General features: G+C 42.8%; 1 protein-coding gene across 1 annotated transcript in view; it reads left to right on the top strand.

The window, feature by feature from the left end:
• The window catches only part of SGCD (sarcoglycan delta), a 297,976-nt gene that overhangs the window by 248,697 nt on the left and 33,527 nt on the right, over positions 1–15,752 (top strand). Inside the window, exons 5-6 of the mRNA XM_066560194.1 lie at positions 2,376–2,463; positions 4,659–4,778. Of these exons, the coding sequence (XP_066416291.1) occupies positions 2,376–2,463; positions 4,659–4,778 (208 nt within the window). The remainder of the gene's footprint in view (positions 1–2,375; positions 2,464–4,658; positions 4,779–15,752) is intronic.

Genomic DNA, 15,752 nt, shown 5'->3' with positions numbered 1-15,752 from the left:
AATGAGTGAATGAGATGACTATGCTGGAGTAAACATTTCCATGTCTGATTATGTATTTTAGGCCTTTTCTAGATGGGTACCAGCTCTTTCCTTGTCTTGTAGGTCTTCTTCAGAGAACTCTTTCTGTGACTTTTTACATTGGCTTATCTTGTAGTTCCTCTGTCGTGCAATCTCATATTACAAAGAGCAGCAACAGAGTTTTCAAAGTCATGGGAATTGAACTATTTTTCTTGCCTGACTGTGAACTAGAGTTCGTGGCTTTTTCAAAACACTCCCGCTGCTTCAAAACTCCATAAGCAAAATTCAAACAGTAAAAGTTTAAAAAAAAAGAAAAAAAAAAGACTTTTCTGTGCTTCCTATGGCGTGTTTATAGTAGTTATAGTCTCACCCATAGCTATACATTATGCAGATTGTAGCTGTCTACCTTTAAAAATACTCTTTATGTGTAAGTGGGAAATGGATATGCAGCAGTAACCTGCTGTTCCTGGGTGTGTTCAAATCAGGTCCCTGAGCAGGGGGGATCCAATTGAAGCCATCTTTTCTTTCTCAGCTGTTAACCATAAAATAGTAATAAATAATCAGCATTCATTTCTAGAAGTTCTAGAAGATAACAAATAAAAATTAGAGAAAAGGAGAATCATTACAAGTCATTAGAACTGATCCTTACTTTTAAATTATTAATCATAATTCAGTTTTGTATACAATAATACTTAAGGTGTCCGACACATTGCAGAAGTATAGAAGGTTGATTTGTCCTCATTTAGTGTAGGAGGGGACAGAGGCACCAAGAGCTTCTGAAACTTGTCCAAGATCTGGAAATGATTAAGTGAAATTCATTTTTTTGTTATTATTTTTATTTAGTTGTAAATAATCTGGATGTAGCCAAAATGTTCTACTTGTAATTGATCAAATAAACCCCATTTTACTCTTTATTGTTGAAGGGTTGCCCGTGGGAACAGGCTGCAAAAACAGTGAAGGCAACAAATGTAATTACTGTGAATATTTGGTCATTTGAGGCTGGTTTTATTTTAGTTTTTTGAGGTTTATTTTCTGCAAACACTGCTGGGAATTGTTTGTTCACCACTAGAGTGTTCCCTGAAGGCCCAGTCCACCACAGAACACCCTATTATATTCCTATAATAGTGTTCCTATTATATTTGATATGCAGACAACTTAATCCTTCTGCCATGATCCAGAAAAAATGGCATCTATGAAAATATTGAGTTCATTACAAATTCAGGAGGCAAGGAGAACATGCCTGACCCACACAATTCTCTGTCCCCACCCTGATTATTCATTCCTAATGGAAAAATTTTGAAAAGCTGGAAAAAAAGACATTGGACATAAAAATTTTCAACTTCTTGCTGATTTTAAGTTGAAAATTTTTCAACTTCTTGCGATTTTATCTCCTCTGCCCATCCTGTGTCTCAGTTAATTGATGAATCTGATCAGCTGCATGCTTTAGGCGTTACAAAGAGATGCTGGTGGTGAATTTCCATCTCTCACATTGGATTTTTGGCTGATTTGATTTGGGGTCAGCCCGTGCTGGTGCTGTGGGTGGCTGGCAGCCCCTGAGGAGCCAGCTGTGCCCAGCTGTGCAGGCTGGGGCAGCCTGTGGAGAACACGAGTTCCCCGGCGCCTGGGCTGTGTTTGCACACAGGAGCAGCCAGATGGTTGGAGCTGTGGGCTTGCTTTGGCTTCACTCTGAGCTGAAGTACCTGAGATGGATGTTGCCAGGTCGCCGTGTGGCTCCTGTGTGCTGCCAGCTGCTCTGGCTCCTCTCTCTGAGGTGTGTTTAAAGCATTACAATGAGAAATTGGTAGAACTCTCTGTGGCCGAGTGGAAGTGGGGAGGAGTTTGTGTCTTGTGTTCTGCAGGCCTGGTAGGATGGGTCTGGTCACAGGCTGGAATCCCAGCCCACAGTGTGGTGGGGAGATGTGCCAGGTGGTTCACAAGTGCTTTGAGATCTAAGGCACTCTCCACGTGTAAATCACATTTTCTCCTCCCCAGCCCTTGGGCATGGCTCACTCATGTGGTGGGCACACACTGTCACCCACTGGAGTCATCAGGTGCTGCAATTTTGCAGATTTGCCTCTGAAATGCACTGCTGCAGTCAACCACCCTCCTGAAACACCTTTGGGAAGCTTAGGTCAGGTCCCATATCACCTTTTAAAATTACAGGTTGGTTGGTAGAGTCAGTCATCCCTAAAGCAAGGCACTGCCTGGGCCAGACAGAGCTGTGGTGACCACTCTGGGCTTATCCTGGAGGAGTCACAGCAGGGTGGGTGCACCCCAGGCTCGGGGGCACAGCTCCAGCTGCCTCGCCCAGGCAGCCATCCCCATCTCACACCCTTGCTCTCGTGGTCTTGTTCCAGGGCAACCCCCTGTACTTCCAGTCCGCCAGGAACGTGACCGTGAACATCCTCAACGAGAAGACAAAAGTCCTCACTCGCCTTGTAACAGGTAAGGAGGGGCAAAGGCTGCTTGGAGGGGTGAAAGTGGGTGTTTTGGGATGCTGGGCTGGCTTCAGCACACAGAGGGGAGCCTGGGTGTCTTGTGGGGTAGAAATGAAACTTCACTGCACTCTGTAGAAACAAAGGCAGAGACAGGAAAGCTGTGCTGGGGAGGCACCTGGCTGGGGCTGTCTGATAACAAAACAAACCATCATTTTCATCTGAAAGCCAGTCCAGAGTTAGAAATGTTTGTTGTATGACATCAGGTCAAGAAGAGCATACGCCAGGCTGACCTTTCTGTTGTAACAAGAACAGGTTTTTCTGAAGACATTTATAACTTGCCTGAAATCTTGGGAACTCTGGAGCCCAACTGTGGCAACAGTTTGCAATTTAAAGCCCTCCTGCTGATGAAGAACTCCCTTTGCACCCAAACAAGAATGTGTTGGGTGGGAAAATGGGTGTTTTGTAAATCCCCAGTGTACAGCAGCCTTTCAATGAATGAATGAATAATTTGGGTTGAAAGAGTCTAATGCATTATATAAGGAATATGGCACTTTATATATGGTATAAAATATCTGACATGGGACAGAGATAGATTTACTGAGATTTATGCACGGACTGTGAGAAGTATTGGTGTGTGGCAAGGGCAGTAATCCATAAACATGTTTCTAAGTTGAGACTGGGTTGCTTGGTTTGCTTATATAACATCTTGGCCTTTAGTCACAGTATTAAATAATTAAATATGCAGCTTCAGTGAGCAATTATTTAGGCAGCATGTGTGAAACTTGCCTGGAGGAAGGAAATAAATTCGACCCCAGGCTTCCTGATTCTCACATTCAGAATGAAGATCTTCAGTTTGTTGGTTCTCCATGTATTTTCAAGAGGGTGTTTGGTTCACTTAAGCACCTCTGTGTCACGAGAGTTTGGGACTCAGTGATAACCTCCCAGTGTGATGCTCTGGTTATTGAGCTTTTATGCATTCAGCATCAGCTTTGGTTTCACAGTGGAGCAAAGATGTGGTCCCATGTTGTGCCTACTGCAAGGATGAGTGGGAAGGTGGTTAATAAGCAAGACACAAATCAGATTTTTACTGGATTTTCTCTGTGTGGCTGCATGAGTTTTTAAGTATTTCCAGGGATCTCAGCATGGCCTCACTTGTCTGGAGTGCAAACCACCTGCATGATTCTGTGTGTCCAGGTGCCAGCACAGGTGACCTGTGGGTAGGTAGGGATGGAGTTTTTAAGAAAATACTGGCTTTCAAGGGCTATTTCTCTTGTTTTTTGAGAAATGAGACTGGTCTTGAAGATGGCTGGAATTAATGCAAAGTCCAATCACCTGCCTTGTGCAGGTTGATATTCCATGAGAGCTGTGCCTTGGATGGAGTTGGGAGGGCTAATGAGTGGTGAATTGTCCAAAGTCTGGCTCAGTCAGTAACCCAGGGCAGCCTCTTTGTAACCCTTGGCAGCCTTTGAGCCACAGACCTGCACAGAATGGCTCTTCAGGCTGATGTTTATCAGCCCCCACAAGAAAACGAATTGCCAGAGGCTTTCCAGCACTGTAGGGCACAGCAGCCTGCAGGAAAAGCAGCAGAATTGAAATAAGATCTTCAAAGGAAAGTTTTGCTTGCCTAAAAACTTTCTGCAGTTTGAGAGAATGCCATTGTTTCTTGGCCTGCACATGATTGAAGGAGTCTAAAACAAAACATTTGCTCCTGTCCTGATGTTTGTCTTTTTTTTTTTTTTAATTGGGCTGTGCATGACACTGATAGAATTTTAATCCAGATATGTTTAAAAGCTAGAAAACCAGGAATCTTTTACACAGCAGCATCAGTCCAAGCAAAATGGGCCCAGGAGCTCTTGATGCCTCTTACACCTGCACCAATACTCTCAAGGCATGGCTGGATTTGTTCATTGCTGTTTCACAGATGGGTCTGTCTTTTTATAAAAATATCCCAGCTATCCCAAGTTCAGTGGTGATTTTATGGCACACCATGAGCATTGCAAAAGCATAAATAGAAATAGTTGAACAGTTGTTACTTGTGTAGAAAACTGCCCTTTCCTAATAAGATCTAAAAAGCCTCTCTGTTTGGTGTCTCTGATGCAATTTGTTGAACTATTATTACTCAGCAAATGGGTTTATTGAATGTATGAAGCTACTGTGTGATTTTCTTACACTTTTCCCTAAAGTAAAGCTTCTTCCCCCTAGGTCCCCAAGCAGTGGAAGCACACAGCCAAAAATTTGAGGTGAAAACCCTCTCTGGAAAATTGCTGTTTTCTGCAGATGACAACGAAGTGGTGGTTGGAGCAGAGAGATTGAGAGTTCTAGGTAAGAGATTGTTCATTAGGCCACAGTTTTAATATGCACCTCTTCAAATCTGAGTATAGTTTTGCCTGACTTTCCTTCCTACTTGCCGAAAGCTTCTTTTGGAGATAAAACCTTCTGCTGTCTTTATGGCTTTGAATCTTCTCCAAGCTGATAAAGGCCAGGAGTTTCTGTGTGAGGGCTTTTCTTAACCTGCACAATTTGTTCTTTCCCCTCCATTAAAAACTCCCCTGGAAGTGGTTTGTCTGGCTGAGTGAAATAGCTTTAAAACTAGTTTTGGTACCTGAACAACTTTTATTTCTTGGATCTGGGGTGGAGGACAGTGAGGAGCTGCCCCAGGGATGTGCCCATGTCTGCAGTCACTGTGCAAAGGGAACCTCAGGGTTCATGGTTTTGGCGCCAGCACTGTCACCAGCTCTTCCTTCATTCTGAAACAAACACCAGGAGGATCTGCCTCCCCAGCTGTGCTGCCTGCCAGGCTTTATTCCTAATAAAGTAGGAATAAACTGCATTTCCTAATGAAAACTGGGGATAAACTCTGGGTTTGGGATGTGGGGGTTCTTTCTTGTTTCTTTGGATTTTTTTTTTTTTTGGTCATTAATTGGAGAAACAAAACAGCTGTGGCAATTGGAAATTTTGAAACTTATTTGATAGATATATAAAATTAACTGTCTGGAACTTGAATTGTTGTGCTCCCCAGTTCAACCTACACTCTTTGGCTAGTCTGGGATTTGGTCAGGAATGTCTTCACACAGGACCAGAGTGGGTAGCTCAGTGTTGTTCACAGTCACACCACAGTGCTGCTGGTCTCTGTGGAGGCACCAATATCTGTTTTACAGTGACTTGTTTTGGATGCATCTTTTCATTCCAAACCGTTCCTTACTTCTCTTGTAAAAACAGATCAATAAGGAGCTTGGAATTATATATAGATGTAGATAGTATTTTTTTATTATTATTGTTACTATAATTTCTAGCTATTTAATAGTATATTATGTATAGTATAAATGGGACTTGGTATCCAGCCCTTAACATTTTTTGCTGCCTGATGTCCTGTTCTGGATGGTTCCTGTTTGTGGGCAGGGTGGGTGGAGCTCTCTGCACATCACTGTTGTTACACACTGGCCTAGTTCAGTCACCAGCTATAAAAAGTTAGGTGGGCTTCACAGGATAAATGTTGAACCTCACAAAGTTCAGAGTATCTTTGTTAGCTTAGAACTTTGAAGAGGCCCATTCAAAATTCTTGTATGGGTGTTCCAGAGCTGGGGACATTTGTAGCAGTCCATGTCCTCCAACAAAGCTCCCTTTGCACTGCACCTTTCAGAGCTTGTTCTTGCAGGGTAGGTGAAGTCAGGAAGCAACAATTTTTAAGTGTTTTTTTGGAGGCCTTAAAACAAGAGAGATTTACATTGTTGATTTAAAAAAATTACAGAACCTTCTCCTTACAAGCTGCAAGTACTCCTGTTCAGATTACAAACTTTAAAAAAATTGCTTTAAAGTTCCTCTGTGCTTTCAAGAAACCAGGAATTAATTTTGATAGCTATTTTGAGTTACTGCTTTGTTTTAGTCTCCAGACTAAACAGCATCAAAAATCTGCTGATCACTGTAGTGCACTTTGGTTTTTGCCTGTAACTGAGTGTTTCTCGAGGTTGGTTTGACTTCTGCAGATCTATCAGAAAAGAAAAAATAAAATCATACTACTGGTGATGTTAGTACATAGCAAGTATTCCAATGACCTTGAGCTGAAATGCTTTCTGAGTTCATTCTTGGCTTTGTTTTTCTCCAGCTTTGCTTCCCCAATCTAATTTTATCTCCAAAAGTGTTTGCCGTGGCTGTTTGCCATGCTGGGAAGTGTTACACCATATGTTCGTGTTTCTTGCAGTGTTTTTGTCTGCTCTGAAGGCCAGTCCGAGTTGCAGCACACAGACAAATTCCTTTGATCATTCCTCTGGTGTTTGGGCTCTCAGGTGCTGCTGGAATGTGTCTGCTGACACCCATCTAGGCCATGTAAATAATTTCAACTTGTTCTTGTTATTACTGAACAAATACTTCTTGTAGAGGCAAGTGTGTGTCAACAACCTGGCATGAAAGTCATCCCACAGAGGTCAGAGCAGCAGTTCTTGTGGCCAGCTTTGAATATTGCCAGAGACAATAACTCTTTTCTTTGTAAAGACTCCAAAGTTTTTTTCTGGAAGTTTGTGCTACAAACCGATGCTGAATCCTTGTCCTGAGAAAAGAGGTGCTCTCCTGTTTTGAAATGAACCCTGCTCTGGGTATCTAGAGGGTTTTTCAACATTAGCAAGGGATAAAAAAGGGGAAGAATACACAGAATTATAGATTAAAAACAAATGCAAGTAGGACATATGATGCATTTGATGGTGCTTCAAAAAACCACGCAGCACGGGCAGTGCAGATTTCCATATGAAAGTGCTTTTTATTTGATTTGTATTTTGAGGAGTTATTTCTGATTTATGAGCATTAAAGGGCACAGAGAGACAGAGCTGGCCACCTCTTCTTTTCATGTATGACGTAATTTCAATGAATTTATTTGATACAGTGAATCCAGTCAAAGCTGTCATCATAGGAGGGGCTGGAGGATGGCAGGGGAAGGGCAGATCTGAGCCCTGGTAACACTGACACAACCTTGTGCAGACACCAAAAATCCCCTCTGCCTTGCTCAGCTTGGGACATCAGCTCTGCCTGGGTCCAGATAACCCTGAGGGAGCTTTTGTTTGCCTGCAAGAACCCTAAAAAAGAACTGAGCCCTACAACAACTCCACTCTGCCCTTCTTACTTCTGAGCTCTTCAGCCAGTGCTCGTGTGCTGGTGGGATGGGATGGGATGGGATGGGATGGGATGGGATGGGATGGGATGGGATGGGATGGGATGGGATGGGATGAGATGGGAGCACATTCTCACTCTTAGCATCCCTTTCCTACCCAAATAGAACTGGGGCACCCCATGGTATTTTGAAAGGTCCCATAGCAAACCTCAGAGCTGCTCTCCTTCCCCAGAACCTCAGCTCTGCCTTTCAAGGTTTGGATTTCTGGAGGCAAAATCTGCCCCTTCTCTGCCCCTGTAGGGTGTGTGGGGTGATGTGCAGTCCTTCCCTGGCAGCCCCTGCCGTGGTCAGCAGAGATTTGGGCAAACCCCAGGGACACAGAGCTCACACCTGGCTGGAGCCCCCCAGGGCTCCTAACTCAGACCCTTGCAGGGGAGATAAATGAGCTGCTCCTAATTGAAATTGTATTTGCTGCCTCGTCCTGACTCCCTCCCTCCCTCCAGAAATGAAACGTGTCCAGACCATCTGAAAAACAGGGAGTAAGAAACACTATTCGGTTAAAAGAGTATTAAAAATAACTTTGATATATATTAATTACAATTTCATTTAATAGCTTATTGAACGTTATAGCATTTATAAATAAAAGACAATCATAAAGCATTATTCTGACTGTTAATTAGCTCTATTTATTCTCCAGATTAGTTTTTAAATATGCCCTCTAGATGCCACTTGATACTAATTAACAGAGTTACATTATTATCTCTATAGAAAGGCATTTTTAATTAAATCTAAAGCAATTTAAATTAGCATGAGTTTTTACAGAAATTAAACTCTGGTCAGATGCTTAATTTAGCCTTATAAGACAACATCTGATGACATGCCAGTGTCAGTTCTCCCAGGGGCCTTGACATCTTTCTTATTTGAGATTATTTTTTGAAGTTTGTTTTCAGGGAAACTTGCCACTATACTCTGATGTTTAATATTTATGATGGATTTAACCTTTTTTTTTTTTTTTAAGACTAAATGTTGATGGGAATCCACATGCATTGCAGTGAGCTGAGATAATACCACAAAAGCCACACTTCTGCAGCTTACGGGAGTCTGGCAGTCCCTGGGTTTGTGTGGGAGGTGGGACTGCATGGGCTGGATGTTGTCCCCTTACAAATCTACCAAGCTTTGTAACCACTGTTAAAATTACTGTATTGCTTTCCAGCAAGGATAGGATTAATCACAACCCCACAGGGTCCCTTCTCTACAACAGAACAATGCAGGGATTGCTCCCACGCCCCAGAAAATGTCTCTCAGACATTTGGATTAGCATGGCAGAAGCTTTTCTACTAATGGAGCCTAATGATAAAGATTTGGCTAAAGCCTTCTCCTGTGGCAAACCCTGACTAAAATAGCTGTATTTAGAGTGGGGTAGGATGCCTTTCATCTCCCAGAATAAAGACTGCAGGAGCAGTGTGAGCCAGCCCAGCACCATGGCTGATTTAAAAGCACCTTTGATCTCACCAATCTTTCCTTGCTCTCCTGTCAAATAATTAGCCAGTAGCTCCATTTCTACCTTGTGGCTTTTTTTCCACTGTAGCCAGCACCCTTTGGGCACTGGACCATGTGGAACATGTCAGTGCTGACCACAGATTAGACTTTTAGGACTGTTAGTTTGGGAACAATTTTTTTGTTCAAGTTTCTCTCCAGCTGCCTGGGAATGCACCTGGAAAGAGGAATCAGCTGTTGAAAGGTTATTGCAAGTTTATTAATAAGTTTGGGGTAATTAAATCCAAGGCACATTTCCAGCATTTTATTTATGAGCTGTTTATTAAGGAATTTAGAGGATTTAGTGGAAGAACACCAGCAATTAAAGCAGTGTGGTCCAGGAGTGTGTGGCTATTTACAAGAGCATGCAGTGATGGAGGAAGAGGAATGGCTTTAAACTGACAGAAGTTAGATTTAGATTAGATATCATTGAAAAATGGGGTACTGTGAGGGTGGTGAGGCACAGGAATGGGTTGCCCAGAGAAGCTGTGGGTGCCAGCCTGGTCTAGTGGAAGAGGTCCCTGCCTGTGGCAAGGGAGTTGAAACAAAACGACCTTTAATGTCCATTCCAGGGCAAATTATTCTGTCATTCTGTGACTCTGTGACTGGAGAGACCTCTTTTAAATGACACTGTTGGGGACCTGCTCTGCATCTGTGGAACACAAGGTGCTGTGGCTTGTTCCTCATGGAAGGGTTAAAAAAGCCTTTGTAATAATATCCTTCACTTTGGTCAAGAGGAGAGCAGGATTTAATGGGGATGTTGCTGAGCTAACACATCTGTGTAAGCTGCCCCAGCTGCCCTAAGCTTCACATCCACAAACATTTTCAGGGCTCCATTATTAGCTTGATCTGGAGCCCTGCAGAGCTGTGGCTGCAGTGCCAGCCTGGTTAGAGAACTGTGCTCACATTTCCTCCATATTAAACTTTTAGGGACTTCTTGGCATGTCCTTTTCAGCTCTTACTTGCTGCAGTAGTTACAGCAGGATAACTTTAATGACTGTAAGAGAACTTATATTTCATTAAATAATCCACAGAGGTATTTGACTGGTATAAGTCATTTCAGAGGGTGGGGTAATCTAGAAATTTAACAGTTTCAAGGAATTACCACCCATTTTTACAGCATGTACCCTTCTTCAGCAGTGATCATTTATGGATCAGAACATGCATGGTTGCCCTTTACAGCAGCCATTATGATTTCCAAATGGCATTTTGCTGATGTGTTTGTGGCAGAGGGAACAACTGTGGTAGCCAAGTGTTGAAATCAGGCCTGACCCAGAGAAGAAATGGAACTTTCTGGTCTCACCACTGAGTCTGCTGCAGCTTTATGCCTGAGGGTAAATGCCAAGCTTCAGTCTTTGTAGTGTGGATTTTGGGCATTACCCTGAAAAACATGTCCTTGCTGCAGGTCTGTGAGTGGCCTTCTGAAAGGAGTCATGGTTTTATGAAACTGAGACATTTTCCTACTCTAATCCTTTTCCTTTACAAAGGCAGTGGAGGGGAAGGTGCCTTCAACCCAAAGGACTGGGAATTCTCTGGGGTACCTCACTGGGATGCCTTGCTGTGCCTCTGGACCAAACTGCACCATCAGCTGGGCCACAGCCCTTTCCCAGTTCACCCAGTTGTAAATGAGCTCCAGCTTGCTCGGGCTGCTCCTGAGCTCCTCCTGTGCTCTCAGCCAGGGATGGAATGAGCCCCAGCCAGCTGGGACAGGCATTTGACCTTTTGCTGGAGATGCATGAACTTCTCTGGGCAGCAGCTGCAATGCTCAGAGCTCCCTGCCCACAGGTGATTGGGCAGCAGCACTAATGCAGTCCTGGAGCAGTTGCCAAGCTGTCGTGTAGTGGTTGGTGCTGCATGAGAGGGATGGGGAATAAAACAAGGGGAGCAGGGAAATGTGCTGACAAATGAAGGTAGCAGGGTTTACACTGGCACTAGCCAGGCTGGAAACTGCCTCCTCCACTGTCTTTAACTCCTGTAGCTCTCACTTGGGGCAGAGCAGCTCTGTCAGATTTCCTTGAGCTCGTTGCAGAGCTGTGATGATGGGAAAAAATTATGTTTAGCAAAATTAAGCAGTAGTGGAGGGCAAAAACACATGTTTACTCTCAGTGGTTAAAGCCACACGAAAATTCTTTTTTTTTTCTTTTTTTTTTCTTCTTTTTTTTCCTCTCAGCTAGGAATCGTACTGTTGCTGTATCCATGAAGAAGCAGGGGTCACAAAGTGATTTAACCTGTAATCAGCAGTGGCAGAGAATTTAAAAACTGTTTAGAAAAGAAACCTGATTTAGTTGAATTGGGTGGGTTTAGGGTGTTTTTGGTTTTTTCCCCAGAGGTTGAGATGCAACTGTTGGATGCTTTCTTTCAAATAAAGTATTTCTCCCATTCTGCAAGGGGAGAAATGTAAATTACCAATTCTTGAATGAATACTTCTGATAGCTCCCATGCTTTAAGGTCAATAGGTGTGATGCTGTTTTCTTTTCTTTTTAAGGGCAAATCCAACTTAGATTGCTCTCCTTTTTCAAAATCCACTCACCCAGATTGCAAATTTGTCTTTTTATTGGCAAGAACAAGCTGTGTTGGGAGAGAGAGATACTGAGGAGTTTTCTTTGTGTTTGCTTTTACTAAAAGTACATTCCAGGCTGAAAGGATAGCATTTATGTAAAGTGTATAGGCTTCGAGTCCAGGCTGAAATGTGTGTTCAGATTGTGTTCCCTTAATCCTGTTTAAGGAAAGAGAGGAATCATCCACCATCAGATTAATATTGATTAAATGTCACAAGGATTATGAAAGAAACATACTGTACACTTACCAAACACTGAAATCAAGTTTAAAAGTGTGGCAGATTTATATTTTATTTCCTAAGTGTCCTCCCCAGCTGATCTGTTTGAAGCTCACACAATATTCTCCATGATAAATTTCCACTGTGTATTCCCACTTCAGGTGCTCCCCTGAGTTCCTTTGCAACTTTGCACAAGAATGTTGAGAAGAGCTTCAAAGGAATTCAGTGATGACATTGCTATTGTTGAGCTGCAGGAAAAGTGTTGAAGGACCCCAAAACTAGTCAAGAAGGAAATATCTAGAGGTCAGCATAAGTTGCAGCAACCTTTTTTCCTGTGTCTGTTCTCAGTTTGGGTGTGAGCCTGTCTGCTCTGTTTTGTTCTTCCCTTTATGTTCTCAGATAAATGAGCTGTGGCAGGGAGGCTGTTGGAGATGGTGTGACTGCAGGCACATACATCACTAATGACCCACTTGCTCCTCTCTGGGCTTGCAGCTCATCTCATTGTTTGCAAGTTTTCCAGCTTAAAACCCAGGCTCCATTGATTCCTTGGGACTCTGAGACAGAGAATTTTTTCTCCTCCACCCAGCAGGGCTGGAGTCACAAGGAGCTCCTGTCTGGCCTAACTCAGTGCCTAAGGCTTGGCTCACTCCCCGTGTGCATACAGTGCCAAGATCAGGGGCTAAAAATAATCTGTAATAAGAAATAGAATCAGTTTTTTTAAAAAATTATATGACATTTTTTTATTATAAACACTTCGTTGATGCTGCACATGATCTCATTATTGCCCTCATCATTCAGGAATTTTTGATTGCCCTTAAAAGAACAGCTGCCCAACACTTGGACAAAAAAGGAAGACAGAGAGACCTTTGCAATGAGGTGTTTTTACAGGATCCTGGAAAGAAACGTGAATGAAGCTTCATGGCTTTTGTTCAATGCACTGGCTTAACCTAACCAGGCTATTATTGGACCCTGAAATAGAGCTCTTATTGATTTCAGATTTAATGGGATTCAAGGGGAGCAACAGCAATTACTATGCTCACCCATTTAAAAACATAAATTAAGGATGAATAAGGCTTTTAAAGCTTGGAATTAGAAGAAGCAGTCACAAATAATTTTTACCTGCCTTGTTATGGATTTACTTCCTGGGCATCTGTTTGCACACACTTTCTGAGACTGTCACATATTATCCTGATGAGACCTGCAGAGGAGAGAACCTCCTCAGATGGGTGTTTTCATGAACAAATTGCAGAATGTGTCCTGATCAATAATAGTGGGAATAAAAGTAGTTTATGGAGACCAACAGCACACTATACATTGCCTCTTGACTTCAGCTAGAAAAAATCACAGCAGATCCTTCTCCTTCCCCCCTCATTTGCACAGTCCTGCAGACACTAAAGAGAAGATGCACTAAGGCAAACTTAATCACCAGGTTCATCACAGGCCTCTGAGACCCCACTTTCATTTGGAAGCAGTGATATACAACACTAAAGGTGTGCTGCAGGTCTGTAATTATCACCAAAAAAAATACAGAGTGGGAGAGAAATGAACAGAAAAAGGGATGTGGGGAATAGCTGACCATGTGTATCTGCTCCTGAGTGGAAACCTGATGTCTCCCTGCATTCTGCTCAGCCCCTAGAGCTGCTCAGCTGATTGCCACCTACCCCTGACAGCAGCAGCATCAATTATTAGTCTAAAATAACCTCTCATTGCATTGTATTTGAGCTCCTCTTCTCCCTGTCCCAGCAGAGAGCAGGGGGAGCCCAGAGCAGGTTCTGTGCAGAGGGAGGGGGGTGTGATCAGTGTCTTGGCACAGTGGCTGAGTCCCAGCTGGCACAGGGAGCAGGGGCTGCCCTTGGCACCAGGGAAGGTGCCAGGACAGTGTCATGCAGCTCAGGCACTTGGGAAAGCAGGAGGCAGCTGGAAAAGCTGAACACAGATTCCTGTGTTCCTGTGGTGGGAGCTGGTGCTGGTTGAGATGCACCTTCCAGCTGAGATTTGCTTCTTTCCTGGGGCATTTGTGCTCCTCCATGTTCAAACCCTAAAACTGGACTGGAAATGTTCTCTTGCCATGAGACTCTTGGTTTTTGTTCTTGAATGAAGTGAGCACATACAGGGGTCTTTGACACCCCACACCTTATGCACTGCAAGGGGGGGAAAAAAGCCCCAAACCCCAAAATACCCTCTGAGTGAATCTTTATGGTGATTCAAAATACTTCAGGTTGATCCTGTCATATGCTGTATAAGTTCCTGACTGATTGTATGGAATTAAGTTATTGGGCAGAGAACCAGCTAATGGAAACACATTGATGAAATCATCTTTGAGGGACATTAAATGGGACTTAAAATAAAGCTGAAATGGCTTTATGGATTTTTCGGTCAAACTGTTTATGAACATTTATCGGTGGTAAATTACACTGTGTCAGAAGAAGGAATCAGTATAATAGAAGCCTCTCTGATATAATACTGTGAGAAAGAATAATTTATTGCCTAGGGATGTACAGTACAGTGTGTTTAAATCCTAATGATATTATTGTTTTCTTCTGTCTTTGGCTGATTGCACATAAGTTACCCTTAGCAGCAGCAGAGAGTCTCATATGATGAAAAAAAGAAAAATTAGTACTTTGCAATGAAATAGAAATTTTCTATTTCATGATTTTTGTGTTTTTCGTGGCAGATAGAAAATGTTTTAATAACAGATAATTCAGGAAGCAGAAACTGTGTTGTACAATAATAAATGTAGGTTACATTGGCTTTTTACTCAGTAAAAGATGTAGGGGGATAGAGCAGCTTTGATTGAAAAGGGAGATTGTAGCAGCTGATTCTTGAACTGTTGGAGCTGTTTTTTAATACCATTTGCCAAAACCCATCATTTCTCAGGTAGAGGACTGTGAAAATAAAACTAGAGGAATGCAAGACTAGAAGGAAATTGCTGGTCCTGAAAATACTGCCCCGTGGTTCTGGAACACCAGTTCTTTTAGTCAGGCATTTCTCAGATCTGTCATATTGTCTGTCCCATCTAACTGAAAAGCTGCTCCCATTGTAGCTCCTCTTTTGGCTAGAAAACCCTCACTTTCCTTCCCAAATAGGCTCAGGACCAGTTTACTGCTACTCAAATAAGCACTGGCTCTCATATAAACATTGGCTTAGGACCAGGAGTTCCTTTCCCTTGGTGTTATTTACCCTCCTGATGGATTTGTGCACAGCATGAGGATCCTTCCTCAGCACACCATGCTGCTCAGCTGCACAGCCAGCTCCTTCCAGGCTTCTTTTATAGGACAGACAGATTTCTGTTTGTGCAGTCACGACAGTTTTTCCTCTCTGGGGATCAGCAGAGGGGGCACACAATAGTTTGAGGATTCACTGATGATTCTTAAAATAATGTGGTTTCTTTTTTTGTGTGTGTGTGTGTTCCTGTCAGACTTTCTTCTTGCCTTTCAGTTTAAAGTCATGTTTACCTTCCCTTTGACTCTGTCACACTGCCATAAATCACGAGCAACATTCAGCTTTTATCCAGGGATATTATATCTTGGTAACCTCCAACATGTAGAAGAAATTTGTCCTGCTTTCTAAACACATCACCTTGGACTTCATATTTTCAATCATTTGTTACTCCATAACATCCCAATTTCCTTCAGCAGAGCTGGAATAGCCCAATTCAGTGACAACAGCACATTTCCCTCAAACTTTCCTTCCTTTTTTTGCCAAAGCCTTGAGTCACAGTTGGATTCCTTGATCTTCAGAGTCTTTGATTCAGTGATTCTGTGATTCTAAAACCACAAAATGAGGTCACTTCCTCCAGCTTTCACTTTCAACACCATCCAACACTGATGCTGTCAGAGCCTGGCTGGGGACTTCCACAGTGGCCAAAAGCCAAACTTTGACACAA

The sequence above is a fragment of the Molothrus aeneus genome, chromosome 15 (genome assembly GCF_037042795.1).
Source record: "Molothrus aeneus isolate 106 chromosome 15, BPBGC_Maene_1.0, whole genome shotgun sequence".
NCBI lineage: Eukaryota > Metazoa > Chordata > Aves > Passeriformes > Icteridae > Molothrus > Molothrus aeneus.
Note: the sequence above shows the minus strand (reverse complement) of the source record. Positions and strands in the feature narration are given on the sequence as shown.